At 38.1% G+C, this 19,288-nt stretch overlaps 4 protein-coding genes across 5 annotated transcripts; 1 reads left to right on the top strand and 3 right to left on the bottom strand.

The window, feature by feature from the left end:
• The first annotated feature begins 79 nt into the window (after positions 1 to 79).
• On the top strand, positions 80 to 2,835 carry LOC111593376 (glycine-rich cell wall structural protein 1.8). Of its 2 annotated transcripts, XM_023306095.2 has the most exons (6): positions 80 to 709; positions 773 to 1,189; positions 1,262 to 1,424; positions 1,644 to 1,862; positions 1,933 to 2,093; positions 2,166 to 2,835. In XM_023306095.2, the coding sequence occupies exons 1-6, from the start codon at positions 382 to 384 to the stop codon at positions 2,213 to 2,215; spliced, it is 1,338 nt and encodes a 445-aa protein (XP_023161863.2). In that variant the 5' UTR covers positions 80 to 381; the 3' UTR covers positions 2,216 to 2,835. The 2 variants fall into 2 exon arrangements, with proteins under 2 accessions (XP_023161863.2, XP_023161862.2); XM_023306094.2 differs by having other exon boundaries at positions 773 to 1,424.
• Positions 2,836 to 6,595: 3,760 nt separating this feature from the next.
• On the bottom strand, positions 6,596 to 7,233 carry LOC111593365 (dromyosuppressin). Its single transcript, XM_030222894.1, has 2 exons — positions 7,020 to 7,233; positions 6,596 to 6,959 (listed from the first exon to the last, which is right to left on the bottom strand). Exons 1-2 carry the CDS (start codon positions 7,231 to 7,233, stop codon positions 6,868 to 6,870), a joined length of 306 nt encoding a protein of 101 aa, XP_030078754.1. The 3' UTR covers positions 6,596 to 6,867.
• Positions 7,234 to 11,842: 4,609 nt separating this feature from the next.
• LOC111593356 (acyl-CoA synthetase short-chain family member 3, mitochondrial) lies at positions 11,843 to 15,123 on the bottom strand. The gene is made up of 5 exons (XM_023306068.2): positions 14,918 to 15,123; positions 13,095 to 14,109; positions 12,722 to 13,032; positions 12,516 to 12,661; positions 11,843 to 12,454 (listed from the first exon to the last, which is right to left on the bottom strand). The coding sequence occupies exons 1-5, from the start codon at positions 14,961 to 14,963 to the stop codon at positions 11,942 to 11,944; spliced, it is 2,031 nt and encodes a 676-aa protein (XP_023161836.2). The 5' UTR covers positions 14,964 to 15,123; the 3' UTR covers positions 11,843 to 11,941.
• Positions 15,124 to 15,767: 644 nt separating this feature from the next.
• On the bottom strand, positions 15,768 to 19,158 carry LOC111593357 (exosome complex exonuclease RRP44). Its single transcript, XM_030222811.1, has 5 exons — positions 18,606 to 19,158; positions 18,105 to 18,549; positions 16,925 to 18,000; positions 16,201 to 16,869; positions 15,768 to 16,145 (listed from the first exon to the last, which is right to left on the bottom strand). Exons 1-5 carry the CDS (start codon positions 18,983 to 18,985, stop codon positions 15,776 to 15,778), a joined length of 2,940 nt encoding a protein of 979 aa, XP_030078671.1. The 5' UTR covers positions 18,986 to 19,158; the 3' UTR covers positions 15,768 to 15,775.
• Positions 19,159 to 19,288: the final 130 nt, after the last annotated feature.

The following is a 19,288-nucleotide window of genomic DNA, read 5'->3' on the forward strand; positions in this document are numbered from 1 at the left end:
ATATTTTGCAACACTGAAACAATCGATATACTACATGTCCGTCGCTAACCATCATATCGATAGCTCGTAACACTGCACACACACAAAAATCAATAGTCGCCGCCATATTTTTTCACTTCTACTCGGACGCGTTTTTATGTTTAGGTAACTGCAAAAATAATTTAGACGCATATAAAATTTGTGAAAAAGTGACTAAATAGCGGCGTATAATACTAAATTATCATTCGTGCATTAATTGGTATATAACCCTTGCAATTAAAAACGACAAACGTCTGTGCGCGTCCGAGTTGTGTCTGTATGAGTGTATGTGTGTCAGTGTAGCGGGCGGTATAAAATAGCTAAAAGTAGAGTTGGTATTGTTACTATAACCCCGACTAGAACATGGAAGGAGCTACACAAGTAGCGTCCCCACCTGTAGGTGGGCCACGTGGCGGTGGCTACAGAGGTCGGGGTGGAGGCCCTCCGATGCGTGGTGGCTTCGAGCGCGGACGTGGTCGGGGCATGGGTCGTGGTCATTTTATGGGTGGCATGCGTGGTGGCGGCATGGGCGGCAGTGGTCCACCAATGCAGGGTATGATGCAGGGTCCGCCACGCGGCATGCGCCCCCGAGGCGGATTGGGCTATCAGGGTCGTGGTGGCGGCGGCGGCTTTCAACCACGCGGTGCTCCTATGGGCATGCGAGGCGGACGCCCACCTTTATATCAGCAGCGTAAGTACAAACAAAACACGAGCAATAGTTGCTTAGATCAGCTACATAACCAAACCGATACAGCGCCTAAGCAGCACACGGGTGCCGACAACAACAAGACGGTGTCGCCGGTTCCCACATCAGCAGCATCTGGTGAGCAAACCGGCGAAACATCAGGTGAAGATGGCACAGATTCAGCAACGGCAGCACCTGGAACAGCCACAACAGTGGTAAACACGCACGGGGCAAGCGGTGCACCTGGTAGCAACAACAGCAACGGTGGAGGACCACCTCCATATTTAGGTCGGGGACGAGGACGTGGTGGACCCTTCGGTGGTCGTGGACGAGGTGGCGGCTACAACCCACATATGAACGGCAATGGCGGCAATGGAATGTACCCACACTCACATCATAACAGTTCCATGGGCGGACCGGGGGGCGACCATGGAGGAATGCCTCGCCGTGGCTCGATGCGCGGACGTGGCGGTGGTTACAATCAAGGTATGAGTCGGCCACCCATGCAACATCACCAACAGGCTCATAATGTCAATACACAAATTGCACCGGTACCAGCTCTCAAACGTGGCGCACCCGGAGGACCAGGTCCCAAGCGTGGACGATACGAGGGCGGACCCTATGGCCAGCGCCCCATCACACCAAAGTATCATGCGGCATCCCAGCATATGTCACAAACAACATATGGCTCCCCGCCTAGCCATCATGCTCCAGCACCAAGGTAAGACCAATCAATTTTGGAGACAACAGCTATAATTTTCTGTTGACTGAAGGCTATGTATTTTGTTTTACAAATGGAAACGATCAAGTTGTGACCAGCGAAATATATTTATAAATTGAATATATTTTTCATTGTCCATTGCCAAGCGGAAACTTATAGTTGTTAATATATATTGTTTAAACAAATTGAGCTTAATATTAATGCCAACGTTCACTGCAGCCATCATGGTGGCTATCAGACGCACGACCAAACCCAACAGGTCGATCCATATTCTCAAAGCAGCTACAGTACTTCAACAGCTGCTCAGCAGGGGTATAATGGCTATGGTCAGAGCAGCGGCTATGGAGCACACACAACTCAGCCAAATACGGCGGCCAGCAACAGCTATGCGCCACATCACGGCAGCGAATACGATCAGAGCCAATACCAGGGCTACAAGTAAGTTGACTGCAAATCTTTGCACAATTTATGTTGGACGTTTATTAATGATAACCATGTTTATTGACAGCTCCACAGGCTATGCTACCCAGCCAGACACGCGATACCAGTCATATAGCCAAGACTATAGCCAGCAGTATGGCTCGACTGCAGTTGATTATAATGCAACCGGCCAAGCGGACTACAGTCAGCAAAGCGCCAGCTATGATGAACGCGCCTATGCTGGTTATGGTAAGTAAATGTTAACTAATCATATTCTATTACACCTGCATCACCGAACTTTGCGACATCCCCCACCAATAGATTCGCAGGCATATTCGCAGAACTATTCAAATGCAGCTGCCTATTACTAAACAACAACAGTTTGCCGCATCCCTCGAATGGCGATATACATTTTAGTGAAGAACGCTGCGCGTGCTCCAACACGTATGCCAAATACCAAAACAAGGGATTAGGGCCAACGAGCAAAATAATATGTTTAATGCAGAAATTTGATTGCTATATAAATTAATACATACACGTAGACTCACATACACACATACACTCAAAACACACAATTAGTTTAAGAATAAAGTTCTCTTTTCCTAGCGTTTAAGTTGAAACGTGTTGCTACGTCTTGATTTTCCCCTCCCTTCCCCTCAACCTATCCAATTATCCGAAACCTTTGTGTTTGTTCGTCTTTGCTTAATCAATACCCGATCCATGTGACTGGCAAGAAGATTGTATTGCCTGTTGTTAAATGTTTGTTAGTGGACAACTGGAGCCTTACATCGCTTTAAATGCTCCGGCCTATAAAAACGGATTATGTATATTTCTTATTATTTTAAAATTACAATTACACTTTTTCAATTTATCTATTTTTGATGAATGCGAGCCAAAACTATAACAAATCAATATTGTGAATCATGTCATATTGTATACAAAAATTGCAATGTATAAATTTTAGCTTATAAGCAAACTGCTAATATGCAAAACATCTCTTTACAAATGGAACTTTTGTTTATTTCGACCTTTTTTTACATCTGAAATATCTGAGAACATAGCTAAGACTTTTCAAATATTTTTTGTTTCTATAAACCATTGACGTGAAAAAAGAACACAGCTATAATTTCTTTACTTATTAATAGCAACAATTTAAGCAACAAAATCGTAATTATGTAATTCTTATTCATTAAGCTGAGCAAAACAAAAAAAAAAAACAAAGAAATACACAATTTATTAGCAAAACAAAGCAAAAATCTTAAAATTTATCAAAGTCAATAAAATAATGTTTCAAAATGTGTGTAATGCATTAAACTTTATTTAAACTTAAATATTATTATTTTGAATGTTTTGTTTAATCAAAAAGTTATAGTACAAATTCAACTAATTAAGCCAATGAAAAAAGTGCAACAACACAAATTACATAAACGAAAACGAAAAAGAAAAACAAATACGAAACTGTTTTTTTATCAAGAAGCAGCAAACTACATACTCAAAAATTAAAGACCAATTCAAGCCAAAGCATATTGAAGTAAAATTCAAAATGAAAAACAAAAAAGAGAAAGCAATAAAAACAAAATTAACAATGAGAATCCCAAATGAACCTGAAGAAAAAAAGAATCTTTCGCATTCAAATCGATATTAAAAGTTCATCGAAACAAATATTTAAATAGATATACACAAATCTTCGTCTAAAATATTTAAACTGATGATTAAAAAAAATACAAATTTAAGAAAGAGAAAGACCAAAAATATACCATACGAGACAAATCTGAAAAGTTCAAAGGCTCTTAAAAAATTAAATAAAAAAAAAAACAATTACACACATATTTGGTAAGTTAAGTTGCAAGCCTTTTAAAGGCTAACATCCTATAATAGTTATAAATACTTTGAACTATGTGATAACTCAACACTCAATACTCAATACTTTAAATGTAACAAAAAAAAAATCAATTTTAAACATTATAGATAAAAATTAATACAAGCAAGCTATCTAAAGTTACTTTATGTCTGTCCATTTCTGTGAGAATGGAGAATCTAGTCGATTGATCTCATCTAAACCCAAAGTCTCTAATCTATAGGTCTAGTTTGTATATATAAAGACTTACAGATGTTGAGTTTTACCACGTTAAATGCGGCCCTTGTCGCGTTTCTATCAAATTCATGTAGCTTTAGTTTTCTTTTTACAGGAATGAGAAAACTAAAAACAAAAAAAAACAAAAAGCAAATAAAAATAAACTAAACGAAAGGCGTTTTAAAACGTTTTTGAAGTGCGAAGCAAGCAAATCAGAGGAAAAGGTGACAAAAATCGTAAACAAAAAACATAAAAAAAATACAGGAATGAAATATTTTGACGAGCTTTGTTTTAATTATTGCACTTTTATGTTATTTACACTTTTGTTATGTGAAGACACATTTTATTAGTTTATAATTTGAAAATTTAAAAAACCGTAAAAATTGTTTTGAAGGCTAAAAAGTATAAAGTAGTAGAAAATAAATATAAAAACCTCAATGAAAAGTGATATATGAAATTAGAAAAGACTGAATAATACAAAAATCTATTTTAAAAATATAAACTAAGGCATTTACATGTTTTTATTATTTTATTTTCCCAATGCCCATAAATAAGATATAAATATCTTGGGAACTAAACCATATTAAAAGTAAAGAAAATATATTAAATATAAATAGTATCACAAATTGAAAACAAAGACTTAAAAATATTCTCAAAGAGGCAATACAACAATTAAAAACATAACGAAAAAAATATTACTCCAGGTACTTAAAATATTTAATTCTTATTTTTTTTTTCAAACATACATTTGAATTAATTTGATGCCTTTAGCTGAATTTGTTGGTCTTGTCTAGGTAATCCAAGCAATTATGAAATAAACTGAATATTATCAGTAAAGTTAACTGAGCCAAAGTGCGAAGATTTAAATAACAATTCAAGCCAAATCGAAAATCTGCATATAAATCGTTTGTTAAGATTTTTTATACAACAAAAAGAGAATTTTACAAACAGTATTTATTTCACAATTTAATGTGAAAGTCTTTATTTACGTTTTGCTCTATTATTTGTTTAATTTTTGTTTATTTAAATGATTTACTTAATAAAAACAGCGAACATTGCAAATGAAAACCAAAAAATGCAAGTGAACAAAATTTTATGAACTCTGCAGAATTTTTAATACATTTCTATTACAGCAAGCAAAAGCAAATTTAAAATGAACGGCAAAGTCCAATTGGAGCGATTAAACAAACAAATCACAGCGCTTTAAATTGTCGCACAATTGTTGATCTGCGGCGCCATCAAAACTCGACAAATGAAATTTCATTTACTGATTTATGTGAAGTATACTATATGCTAACGTATTGTTTAACATATGCATTTATATAGAAATTGGAAGTAGCCTGGATCGCCTGTGATTGATATCTGTGATATAATTCTATATAAAATTTAAATTTTATTTAAAATATCTTAAATATTAAATATAAACTAATGTTCCATTCGATAAACTCTAACTCTTTATCCTATATTCTTCATAGAAAAGATTACTTGATAATGATTTTTAGCAATAAAAAAAGAAACAGGAATAGTATAACAAATCTTTAAAAGTATTAAGAAAAATTTTGAATTCGAAATTCGAAAGCAATATAAACTAATGTTCCATTCGTTAAACTCTAACTCTTTATCCTATATTCTTCATAGAAGAGATTACTTGACAATGATTTTTAGCAATAAAAAAAGAAACAGGAATAGTATAACAAATCTTTAAAAGTATTAAGAAAAATTTTGAATTCGAAATTCGAAAGCAATATAACCTAATGTTCCATTCGTTAAACTCTAACTCTTTATCCTATATTCTTCATAGAAGAGATTACTTGACAATGATTTTTAGCAATAAAAAAAAGAAACAGGAATGGTATAACAAATCTTTAAAAGTATAAAGAAAAATTTTGAATTCGAAAGCAGCAGAAGTTAAAGATAATGTTGACTACGAAAATTGTAAGTTCTGTATGAAAGTGTAAAGTTTAAGTGCCAAAGGCTGATCCCGATGGAAATCGCTTCCAAATTAGTTGATATCAGTGTTAAACAGTATAAAAGAAGTGAAGTAGTTTTGCGGTTCTGTGTTTTTTTTTTAATATCTCAGTTTTAGGGTCTGAATTTAATTTCAAAACAATCTTGATTTATCATAGAGATGTCTGAAAAGTTTACCGAACTGCTGCCCTATTTCTTCGACCTATTTATTCTAGCGGATGCCTCTTTTTCAGCAAGTTTTTTTACAACAAATAAAGATTTCTTAAAAATGTTAAATGGTCTTTAGAGGAAAATTCTGTTGACCTATGCTAATATTTCGTGCTACCACTAAAATCTATAATAATATACATTTGTTTGAGTCCCATATATAGTTCTGTCTAAATGATTAGTTTCAAAAATTATCCTATCCAATAAAATGGCTTCGAGGCAGATACTGAATAAATATATAAAAAATTCAACTGCGTTTTTCACGGATTTCGCTTGAGAATAAAAAGAGAATTTATTGAAGAAAAAGAAATGGATAACAATTAGGTTCAGGAATTAGAATTACATATTAGTTAATTTTCGCAAGTGCTTTATGTGCGGGAAATATCTACTATTTATTATTAGTGAATATTAAGTGGAATAAAATATAATTTATACAATTTTTATTTGTATTTGATGACTATAAAGTGATCCGAAATAAAAAGCTATTACAAAACAATCAAATATTTCAACATGTACAATACGTTTTCGGGGGTCCTTGACGAATATATACAAGTATGAGATATTCGCAATTAAATATTTTGAATACATTCATTTGATTATTGAACTAGAGAGCTTCCAAGTTGATTAATTCACAATTAAACGCCATTGTGCCGAGAGTACATTACACATATAAGGAGAAGACGCCATTTTGTTGTATGCCATTGAGAAAACAAACTTTTATCGAGGTCGTGTCGTAGAATCGATTGAGGTTGGAATTGAACCGTGCGGAGCGCCCTAACGACGTTTGCCAAACCGCAAGAAAACATGATCGACATCCGTGCGTTTATTATAGTTCTTCAGCAAATCATCTGAGTTCGCCACGAGAGCTGTAAATTGAAAGAAATTATGTATTACACTGCATGGATATAGAAATTCTTTCTGCTAACCCGATGCCTCGTTGTTGATGTAGGACTTCAGTGCAGATGTCAGTTGATCCGAGTTCTCCAGTGCCATGCAAACCTTTTTGATATGTTGCGGCATCTCGTCGACTATGCCAGGCTGGCATAGGGGTGCCTGTGTGGCCGCCTCTGCACTGTGCACGCACACAGCCAGCAGGACGATGGCAAGGAAGCAGATCGCAAACAACTGTACGTGGGACATCCTGCAAGTAGAGCTCAACAGTTGATAAATATGTCTTCAACTTTCCTTTAGATAATGACTCGTAAGCCAACGCCTCAGGCTAAGTGCTCAACTAATTTTGATTAACGGCTATAATCAAAATGCTACGTGCCTGATTATCGTTGGCAAGGCAATGAGTGCTTCATGATGCTTATAAGGAGTTATGCCTGCTTTCCTGCCCACCTGCAGGCATTTCAATTTGCCTGCTGCAATATTTTATATTTATTTTTGTTTTAAATCCAAATCCCAGCAAAACTTGATGACAACAGCCAGAGGACGGCGCTAATGTGTTTACGTGCCAGACAATTTGTTTCTATTACCCGCCTCAGGTGGAGTAGAGCCGCTGCCTGTCTCTCAGCCTGACGAAGATGTATATGTATGCAAACGCACATATATATATAAGCCAAATGCAGTCATACGCCCCGTCGAACACACACATATACGAGGTGCCTGTGTCTATGTATATTGTATCAACAATCCTGTGGACCTACTAACATGCATCTAATGTCATTTACGTGTCGCTCGTCCATTTACTTAGCTTAGAAACAGTTGCAACGTTATTTACCAATGATCTATTGAAATACTATATTGCATGACTGTTTTTGGACAATTGTCTATGTATTTGTGTGTGTGTGTGGGTGGGTGTTTGTATGCATATACTATAGACAAGCGCAAATACTAAATTTTGCTTGTCTGTAGGCAAAGTATGTCAAGCACTACCGGAAAATGCTCCGATTGTACGCATTAAATAATTAAATAACCAAATATACAACACTTTAAGTTTGTATTATGTGTTATAAATATGCAGAAGCAAGCTAGGAAACAGATAAATAAATGAATGAATGAATGAATGCCTTTGCAACCTAGTATTCATTATTCTGTCTACAATCCTTAAATACAATCAAAGTCTTACAATCCTATAGTTCTAGGTAGAAGAGAGATGAGTGAATTAATTCATTGATTCATTTGTCTCATTCATTCATTCATGGAATCATGAATACTATGAGAGAGATGCATTCATTCACCCAATCCAAAGCTTTAAAGTCATCTAATTCTAGGCAGAAGAAATATGAATGAATGAATGAATGCATCAATGGATAGGTGCATTCATTCATTGATTCATTTATCTCATTCATTCATGAATGCTCGGATGCGAATGTATTCATTCGTGCAATCATGAATCCTTGGAGACAGTTGCATTCATTCATTCATTCAAAAGTCTAACACTCATCTAGTTCTGGCTAGGAGACAGATGAATGAGTGAATATGGACACAGATGCATTCATTCTTTAATTCATTCGATTTTGAATGCTAGGAGACAGTCTGTCTCATTCATTCATGAATGTAGGACACAGATACATTCATTCATTCATTCATTCATTCATTCATGCGATTACGAATGCTAGGAGACAGATTTATTTACTCATCTGTTCCTTTCATTCATTGCTGCATTCATTTATCTTCTAGTTAAAACTATATATGTGAAAGACTTTGGTTGTATTCACAGTTTGTAATTGTTTTACCTCACAAAGAACCTTTACTTTCCAAACTACTATTGCAGCTAAATGGTGTTTCGAACTGTTTGTTGGTTTTTGAATCCATTCGATTGGTGCAAGATTGGGTTCCACATAAGAAATAAATAGTTAAAACAAGTTAAGCCTAACTAAGTCTAACTAATTCACATAAGTTCTTTTTTACTTCACATAAAAAATATTACAAGTTGACAGTTGAAGACAGATATCTCACTTGCACCTTACAATATTATAATTTGTAATAATTCGTAAAAAACGTTTAATTGATAATATATATATATATATATATATATATATATATATATATATATATATATATATATATATATATATATATATATATATATATATATATGTATAAAGTATAAAGGCTATTCGAAATGATAGTATATTTAGTTGACTCCCTCAACGAAATCACTTTAATAGTTTTGTGGCATGTTTTATGAGTATATCTAAAATCCAAAGCTGATAAACTAGACTTTTAAGCTTCCTAATAAAATATTATAACTTTTCAATTACCTGTTGATTTTCTTTGTTGTTGTTTAGTTTAAAGATCACTTAGAATATCTGACGACTTTCGAGAGTTGTGATGGAAATGTGTGTTTTCACTGCTTGCTTGGAACGAACTTGTTGAACGCAGGCACTCGAATGATGGTCTGCCTTGGCAGGACATCGGCTTTTATTTACTTCCGCTGAGTTCGCATACGGAGGAATTGCAAGCACGCCATTGGTTGGCACACAGATACACTCACACGCACTTAGACACTTACGACCACATGTTGAGCTTAAAACGACAGATACAGTAGCACGCCGGTTGGTGGGCGTGCACAAATATTGCGTATACGTCACCGACGCCAAGCTGTAATGTTGGGTACTTTTGCAACTTTAGACAATAGCGAAAAACGGAGATACAAACAGAAGCGATGCTATGCCGCTCAATATGTTATTATATAAGTTTTATCAGCTTTTAATTATGTTATAAAAGCGCATTTTTTATGAGCGTCGGCCACTTATAGGTAGTTAATATTGCACTTACGAGCCATCGCAATTGATAGACTTTTGTTGAAGCATCTGTCGTTTATCTTTAAATGAATCTATGAATGTCTTTGCCTACACCTTGGCTGCATTGTACTCTCACAGACTTTTTTGAAGTAAAGTAAAATGAAGTAAACTAAAAGGAAGCCAAGTAAAGTAATCTTCAGTTTATGAGGTTGGGATTTGCAGGCGAAACGTTGCAATTAATTTGCCATGGCGCGTGTTTGGCATGCAAACTTTTTGACAAGCTAGACTCTGACTATTTACATATTATAGTAACTGACTAACTGACTAACTGACTAACTGACTGACTGACTGACTGACAAAGGGGGGAAATATATACATATACATATATTTATGCATGAGAAAGTGAAAAACTTAAATTACAGTCAAGAAGTTACAAAAGCAAATTAAATTTGTCGCATTTTATTCCATAGCCATTTAATAATTAAAGCGAAAAGAGTTTTCATGGTAAATAATCATCCGATTTATAATTTTATTACTTATAATTATAATATATAATATAATAATATATAATATAATATATAATATAATAATATATATATTTATTAATTATAATATATTTCGAATCCAACATTTAATTCAATTCAATACAAAACTCAATTTTGTGACTATCTGTAGAGCACTCCTAGAATTAGGTTTAGTCTATTTTCTAACTGTTATAGTAGCTATATAAAAGACATAATTTTAGACGCCGATGTACTGTGTACTATATAATGTATAACATATAATATAAATATAATTAAAGAGAAGCATCCGCCATTTGCTCCGGATATATAGTAAGATGGACATTGCAAAAAGAAAACAACGTCCTTTCTTAACTCTCTAAACATAAACTAAGCAAGCAAGGCAGCTCTAGTTGGGAGTGAGTGACTTGGAGATACCCTGAAACCTGCGCAACTATTTCAAACATGCACACACACGTAGGCACACGCTCCGCTTTACCATGTTTTTTGATATGAAATTTCTTAACACCCTTTTTGAGGTCGTAATAAGACTTTAATCTCTACTAATAGAAATACGTTGTCTTTTTAAGTTTCGAAATCTGTGTAATCAGCAATGGAATTTACACAGTAAATTTGAAGTCCCAGCTTTTGCGGTACTCAATGGGATGGGTTATCGTAAGCTCGTACTCTGTTTGCTATGCCGAAATATATATTTAATAATATATAGTTAAAATAAAATAAAATATGTATTTAAAAGTCATCACTGGTCCTATTCAAGAATTTATACATATATACTTTTTATATAACTCTTTAAAGAGTCTTTCACACATCCTTCTGCCTGTAATGTATAATTGTACAAAACTAATATACCCTGCACTCGCATTTGCCTTTAGATCCCGGTAATATTTAGAAAATTAAACTAAATGTTAAAAGCAAGTTAGTCTTCAGCATATATTATGGAATTTAGATATACAGTCTAATAAATACAACTCACACATACATGTGTTCTCAGGCTGCATCCAAGTTCGTTTGGGCCACAAACAAATATCTTTATATCATGTGATCCATGGTAGGGTCATAGGTCACACAGTAGCCCGCTAATAAGGTTACCATAAACACATTTGTGGTCTTTGATGCTGAGTGCAGAAATCAGGCTAGCAGCATAGCTGCTGCCATATGTGCACATAATGTGACAGAGGCCAGAATGGAAGTGGGCAAAGAAATGGAAATGGCAATTGGAATGGGAATGGGAATGGGAATGGGTGGCTTACACGCGCTTCACCCGCTGCTATTCATGGGAATGAAAGCGAACAATGTTGCACGAAATTTGCACACAATTTGAATAAATTGATTGAGTTATAGTTGAGCGCATATTGTGCGAATAGTTCGAGCGATTTGGGGGCACAGTTCGCCAACACGGGCATTAACATTTAAATTATTTTCGCAAAATCACATATGGGTCCGTGTACTTTCGACGGAATTATATAAATAATTTTTAAATATCTTATTGTAGTACGCTAAACTGACTTTAGCTGGCTAAATATATGAACTGTTTGGGTTGATATTTTATTTGATTTATTTGAACATTTACGAAAGACTAAAATAATTGCACAGATAACCTTCGTTCCTTGCGTGACTCTCGATGTCAGTCAAGGATCAGTCCAAAAGCTTAGCCACTATGGGATCGGGCGCAGACATCGCATAGCCCAGATGCTGTAGAGCGCGCCGAATCTCGCTGAAGACGCTGGCATCGTCAATGGTAGCCGGCAGCACGACACGCTCATTCCGGGCAAAGTCGGCCATGGCCTTGCGCATCGTTTTGCCGGAACGCGTGCGTGGCAAGCTGTTGACCGAGGTGATGAGGCGAAAGGCAGCTATGGGACCGACAATATCGCGTATGAGCTTGATAATCTCCGCAGAGAGCTTCGCATCGGTTTTCTTGCAGGTCTCGACGGGTATGTAGAGACACAGCGGCACCTGGCCCTTAGTGGGCTCCGGCACACCAAATACAGCGACGTCGACAACGTCCGGATGCCTTAGCACAGCATCTTCTAGGCTGGAGGTGGACAAACGATGACCGGCCACATTAATGACATCATCGTCACGTGCCGTAACAAAAACATAGCCACGCCCATCCTTATAGCCAGCGTCCATGGTGTCATAGTAGCCCTGTAAGCAGCATATGTAATGTTAGAAAATCAAGAATCTTTATAATCAGGCTGCGACTTGCCGGAAACTTTTGGAAGTAGAGTTTGCGAAAGAGCTCATCGTTTCTATAGAGCGTGGCCATGTTGCCAGGGGGCAGCGGGAGCTTCAAGACAATGCGACCCAGCTCCGAGGGAAGAGCCTCAGTGCCATCCTTCTTCAAAATCTTAACTGTTCAGATAACAGTATTAAGGAAATAGTTAGATAACTTAAACGATTATTGATGCCTACCATCGTATCCCACTAGGGGCAAGCCGGTAGAGTACATTGGCGGACTGAGGTTGTGCTTCAGGCCCAAGCAAGTCGCCGTTATGGCCGAGCCGGTTTCCGTTTGCCACCAGTGATTCAGCACCGGCACCTTGAATGTCTTCTCTATCCAAGCCTTCGTCTCGTAATCACAATGCTCGCCAGCTATGAATATGGCACGCAGCGACTTCATGCAGTACTGCCGGCCATAGCTTATTTCCGGATCGGCGCGACGTATCACACGGAAAGAGGTTGGCACTGAGAAGATGCCGCACACCTTGTACTGGTCAATGATTCTGTAAGTTAAGCCGTTATGTCCAAGCTACCAACAGATGTGGACCAGTTTTGTTTATATTACCTAAAGTACTGTCCTGGATCCGGTGTGCGATCCGGCTTGCCCTCGTACATGACGCTCGTGGCGCCCAGGCAGAGCGGACCGTAGCATATGTAAGAGTGTCCCACCACCCAGCCCATGTCGGAGGCAGCCCACCACGTATCGCCAGGCTTAATGCCATAAATCACTTTCAAGGTGTACATCAAAGCCACCAGATGACCGCCAATTGTGCGTAGCACACCTTTCGGCTTGTCCGTGGTGCCCGATGTGTAGAGTATGTAGAGTGGATCGTTCGCTTCGATGGGTACGCAGGTCACTGGGTGATTAGCGTCGGCCATGCCCTGCACAGTTGACCAGAGCACATCCAGCTTATCGTCTAAAATATCGGATGCGACTTGTTCGCGCATGAAAATAATGTTGCGTTGCGGTGGCTTCCAGCGGGACATATTGATGGCGGAGTGAAGTATGTCCAGATATGGCACTACCTTTCCTGGCTCTACGCCCGCATTGGCGGCAATCACTAGCTTCGGCTCGACGTGCTCAATACGAGAGCAGAGCTCACGGGCAGCAAAGCCGCCAAATACCACAGAGTGTACGGCTCCGAGGCGAACAATAGCCAGCATTGCGATTATAGTCTCCGGTATCAGTGGCATATATATAACCACACGATCGCCCTTGCTTACGCCCAGCTTGGCAAGTCCGCCTGCGAGCAGCACAACCTGATCGTATAGCTCCTGGTAGGTGACCTTGCGTACAGTCTCCGTTAACGGACTGTCGTGGATGAGGGCCACTTGATCGCCCCGGCCTGCCAGTATGTGCCTGTCTACGGCATTGTAGCAGGCATTCAAATAGCCACCAACATACCATTTAGTGAATGGCGAATTGCTGTTGTCCAGCACCTGCTCCCAGGGCCTGTCCCAGTCCAGCAAATGTCCCAACTCCTCCCAGAAGGCGACGGGATTCTGCACAGACTTGCGATACAAATCCAAATAGAACGGATTATGCGCATCCACCGGCATGCCGTAAATGGATGAAGCACCTTGATAGAAAGAGCATTAGTCCATTAGTAGTTTCGAGTTCATTGCACTGTCTAGTTGGATTTTCAGGGGCTCATTAGGTGCTGCATAAATTTGGGCGCTCGATAGCGCTAAAGCAAATCTAATTACACTTTCACGACGTACGATTTTGGATAATTCAATTGTATATATAACCTATAGAATCTACGTCGCACATTGACTATGTATATATATACATATATATGTATATGTATATGTATATGGATGTTTGTATCAGAAGCAATCGGTAGACGGCACAGCATAATTAGTGCGCCATTGGCATGATAATACCATTGTATATGTATATATAGCTATCTATTGAGATACCTATATGAACATTTATATATATGTATATATATTCATGTATATATATTCATATGTGTGTGGGATTTCGCTGATTTGATAGGTTGAGTTCAATTTTGCGACTTCACATAAATTATTCTAAAATTTAAATAATTTTTTTTTGAATTTTCTAGTCGCCATTTCTCTGATATATATATGTATATAATATATGTAATTAAGTATATGATTATTGTATATATATGTATTAATATATATATATTTATTTTTTAATTTTTTCCTTTATGCATTCATATATCTAAGTTTTTCGCATACAAAACCATGTTCGACTATATAATTATTTTTTTTCGTGTTATTTTTTGTATATCGTCTAATTTTTCTATTTAAAGTATTAGCTTCATCTACGTTTTTCGACATTTCTGTCTTTAGCCTTCAGTCTTTTCTTTGCTTTCATGTTCTTCGTCGCTTTAAAGGTTAGTTTTTGACACTTACTGCCGTCGATATTGGATTTTCTCACTGCATCGGTAACCAGCTCCATTAAATCGCAAGTTTTGGAAAGTATGTCACTTGAACAATGAGTTTCTTGGATATATATTTATAGGCACTAAATATATATATATTTATATATGTATACGTATATCCTCTATACAGTTTATCGTGAAACGCAGCTCTAGCTTAGGCACGACCGTCGCTTTAAAGTCGAAACGTTACAATGATATTGAAATGCTCGCACAGCAAGTGAAACCCAGAACTCAAAAGTATGGGATCAAAGGTGTAACGCAACTCTCGAATTGAATAATGCTCTCACCACAAATTTCAGCCCAACACAAGGTTCCTATGAGTGTAAAGAACATTTGATTTGTATATGCAGAACTAAATCAACACTCGATTCCCACTCAACTCAAAATATGTAGAATTGCCTAAAAGAAAGGCTAAAAAAGTTCTTAAAAGTTGGATAACTAAAAATTTCCTTTAAGCCTAGAATTACGATTACAGAAAGCGATGTAAGAATTGTTAATGTTGGTATATTTATAAACAGGAAAGTGTATTCCGAAACTTATTATTAAAAGTTAAGAAACTTACTCTTAAGCTCAACTCAATGACGTTCAATTTTTGTTGAGTATCTCTTTTTTAGTCTTTCTCTTCAATTCTTGATCGATTTAAGCATTTGTTGTAAGGTTAATATACCTTTGATTGTCTTCTGACATACCTTAATATTTTCAATGAGTACGCTTTTAAATTAAAATGCTTTTACAGTATAAGGTATTTAATGTTTTCTTTTACTTTTTCTGTATCAAACTATCTGTAATAAATGTTAATATTTCTCAAACAAATAAAAATATTCATCGTTTATTTCTTCTTTTTATCTTTTTTAGATTTCTTGGCTGGTGGCTGTGCATTAGCTGAGGTAACCGCTTCCGTTGTGGTTTCTACACTGAAACCCTTGATGTATGGTTTCACCAGCTTGAACACCAGTTTCTCATGCTGCACGTTGGTCGAGTCTAAACTCAATCTAACTGTGAGGGGATCAAAGGAGTGGAATATCACATTGCCACATCGTTGCGTGTGGTCTTCCTCATTGAATGTGAATATAATTTCGCTCTTGGCACGCTCCAAGCCGTCTTTGCCATCCTTATCGCTTTTCAGATACAGTGTACCCTCCAATCCGTATTTGGGTATAAGCACCTGCAAAGCATTCTTCCGCACGAACAATACGTAACTGAAAAAAGAGTATTAGAATTCAGGTTAAACACTATTTGTTATTTATAACATACCCTTCCTCATCCTCCTCCTTGTCACGGAAGAACAGATGTGTATTAAGAGCAACAGACGCGCGCCCAGCGTATTGCGCCATTTTATGGCGGTAATTCAAATTGTTGCAAATCTCTTCATTGGACTTGCGCTCTAGCAACTGGGCATAAGTGCTGTCTGCACCTATAGAAGCTGCCAACAAGCGATGAACCATTATATCCGAATACCGACGAATGGGCGAGGTGAAATGTGTGTAAATATCCGCGGCCAGGCCATAATGGAAGAACTCTTCCTTTTGCAGGCTACCACTTATGAAATACACGGCCTGCATCATGCATCGTGTGGTTAAGATGCGTATCATCGTATTAAAATAGGGGTTATCCGCCTTGACGCATCTATCCAGTGAATGTGCTAGCTCTAACCCGGTGTCCGTGACCACCTCGAAGCCCTGATAACGCGCGGCCTTTATTAGTGGATCGAAATTGGTCATTGGTGGCTTAGGGTGACGACGTAAAACTGCACACTCTGTGAATTCTGCAGCAATATGCTGAGCCACGCTTATATTAGCCAACAACATGAACTCCTCGACCATTGAGTTGGTGTCGCGCATTTGCTTGGCTTCAACCTCAAGCGGCTCATGTGTTTCACTATCCACTTGAAAGCGAATCTCAGGCGAAGCTAAAACCAATGCACTGAAAAGAAAATGTAACTATTATAAGAGAACCAAGAAGCTGTCCTACATCATACCCATTGTCCATTCGCCGCTTTTTTAATATTTTGGCCAGTTGGTTGAGGTAACGCAGCGATTTGGCGATTTCGCCCGTCTGAGTAACATCATCGATAATTGCCTGTGCCTCCTCATAGGTCATGGCACGCTTAGACTTGATGACACTCTTGTGAAAACGTTTAGACAAAATATTCGCATCATGATCTACTTCCCAAACAACGGAGAAAGCAAAGCGTTCCACGCCGCCGACCAGTGAGCAAAGGTTGGAGCTTAATAGCTCCGGCACCATGTCGATGCGCTTTCCAACCAAATAAACTGTTGTGCCACGCGCGGCAGCTTCTTTGTCCAATGCATTGCCTGGTCGTATGAAATGACTCACATCGGCAATATGCACACCCACCTCCAAATTGCCGTTAGGCAGCTCGCGGCAATGAAGAGCATCATCAATGTCCGTACAACCTGGTGGATCTACAGAACAAATATACAAATCGCGTAAGTCTACGCGCTTGGCATAGTCTTCCTCAGTAATAGTCCACGGCATCTTGGGCAAGAAACTGAGAACCTCTTCAGAGAACTTGCAGTGAGGTACATCATGCTCCAGCAAGATCACCTCATTCTCAGTGGCCATGTTGCCCAGAGGTCCCAGAGAACGAACGAAGTGCCCATGCGGATAGCGCGAGTTTCTCGGCCAACTGTCAATGGTAACAATGATGCGTTGGTTCAGCAGCTTGTCTGCCTGGCGCGTTTCGATGCGTATGCGCGGAATCTTGCGATCGGCGGGTACAAAAATATGCCGCGTCGTATCTTCGATCAGACTGGGCTGTAAAATGCCACAATACTGACGCCACTTACGGCGTACAATACCAACGATGCGACCAGTGGGAGTGCGCTCTGCAACTGGTGCAGCTTGCAATTGCTGCAGCATTTCCTTCTCGTCTTCCACTCGCTCTTCACTGGGCACATCATCAGCGTAGACATTCTTCTCCTCCAGCACTATCTCACTAGGCGCTGACCATTGGCTTTCAGGCAATAGTTCGACAGCAACAATGTCCCCATCCACAGCTCGATTAAGGGAGTTGCGTCCTTGTATCAAAATCTGTGAATTATAATAAGATATTAAAAATATATATTTATAATAAGTAGGAGTCGAAAGATAACCTAATTTAAAGAGGTATATAACTTTAGTTAAACCATACTTACATCTTTCTGATAGCTCTCCACATTGACACTGCCTTCGAGATAATTCTCCCTAGATGCCTGGAAGGCACCTTGTAGCAGCTTCTTGTGGCGCAGTCCGTCGAGTATCTCTTTCATACTTAAATGCGGTGGATATTGGGGCAGAGCTTGTTTCTCATTTTGAAATGTCTTGTGAGACAACTTATCGACCAGCAAAGGAAAGTCTTCCAGCGATTTAACATAGTCTGTAGCAGTAGCTACTAAAATGCCCTCAGACACAGCTTTAGCACGATTCCCAGCATCGTCGGTTAGGAGTATAACACGTGTGACAGTGCGTCCACTACGCTGGAACACTTTCGAGTCTTGCGAGGTTTGTAGATGGGAGTCGTACCATTTGGTAGCCATGCGTATGGCGCGATCATTGCGATCGTTGGCGCTCTCGTCTGGTTCACGATCGGCATAGGTGTCCCTGGCAGGTATAGGATTGATAACATTTTAGCTAACAAATTCAGAGAATATACTTACTTGTGATGTTCATTGACAAACACATAAAAATTGCGCGTGCGATCGTGAATAATCTCATTGAGACGCTTATAAATGGATGAGCTCTTGTGCTTCACTTCATTCAGCACCGTGTTTAGTACGATTACATTGTGCAGCACATCCTCCTCAAGCACATCGATTTGATCCAGAACCACGTTGGTATCCAAAACAATATAGTGTGGAAATTTAAAGAGGCTGCTCTTAATTTCGTGACTCGATGTCAATTGGTAGACCTCGTTTTGAAAGCAATACTGACACAGGTCTGAGCCGCAACCAATGTCATCGCGTAGATAGTGCTCTCTAACAATCTTTAATATGTTCCCGCGTTTGGTCTTACGCGTAAATTCGCGTAAAGTTTGCATATTTGTAGAGTAAGAAAGCAACACCACAATTCAATTGCGTGCCGGAATAAGGGGACACATGCAAGTTCAGTCAGGTGTATCGATAACAATCACTCTTCATGCAGTATGCGAAATATAATAGTTTCTTGTTAAAAAAAACGAAGGTATTATATTGCGGGCAGTCGCATTAATTTTAATTGATTCATTTAAAATTTTTAACTAACTAAAACATAAGTAACTATATAAGTTTTCGTAATATTTAACAATTATCTTTAATTCGAAGTTCACACATGTTGCATCTTTTGTACTTTTCAACACTAATTC

Source organism: Drosophila hydei, unplaced genomic scaffold (assembly GCF_003285905.1).
Source record: "Drosophila hydei strain 15085-1641.00,03,60 unplaced genomic scaffold, DhydRS2 tig00000063-arrow-pilon, whole genome shotgun sequence".
Classification (NCBI taxonomy): domain Eukaryota; kingdom Metazoa; phylum Arthropoda; class Insecta; order Diptera; family Drosophilidae; genus Drosophila; species Drosophila hydei.

Coding starts and splice junctions, on each gene's coding strand:
- LOC111593376 (XM_023306094.2), top strand. CDS start 382: ATGGAAGGAGCTACACAAGTAGCGTCCCCACCTGTAGGTGGGCCACGT. Junction 710..772: donor CCCACCTTTATATCAGCAGC/GTAAGTACAAAC, acceptor AAACCGATACAG/CGCCTAAGCAGCACACGGGT. Junction 1,863..1,932: donor AGCCAATACCAGGGCTACAA/GTAAGTTGACTG, acceptor GTTTATTGACAG/CTCCACAGGCTATGCTACCC.
- LOC111593365 (XM_030222894.1), bottom strand. CDS start 7,233: ATGTCCCACGTACAGTTGTTTGCGATCTGCTTCCTTGCCATCGTCCTG. Junction 6,960..7,019: donor CATCAACAACGAGGCATCGG/GTTAGCAGAAAG, acceptor TTCAATTTACAG/CTCTCGTGGCGAACTCAGAT.
- LOC111593356 (XM_023306068.2), bottom strand. CDS start 14,963: ATGGAGCTGGTTACCGATGCAGTGAGAAAATCCAATATCGACGGCA. Junction 13,033..13,094: donor GATCCAGGACAGTACTTTAG/GTAATATAAACA, acceptor CTTAACTTACAG/AATCATTGACCAGTACAAGG. Junction 12,455..12,515: donor TCTACTTCCAAAAGTTTCCG/GCAAGTCGCAGC, acceptor TGCTGCTTACAG/GGCTACTATGACACCATGGA.
- LOC111593357 (XM_030222811.1), bottom strand. CDS start 18,985: ATGCAAACTTTACGCGAATTTACGCGTAAGACCAAACGCGGGAACATA. Junction 18,550..18,605: donor TTTGTCAATGAACATCACAA/GTAAGTATATTC, acceptor TATACCTGCCAG/GGACACCTATGCCGATCGTG. Junction 16,870..16,924: donor AAGCGGCGAATGGACAATGG/GTATGATGTAGG, acceptor TTTTCTTTTCAG/TGCATTGGTTTTAGCTTCGC.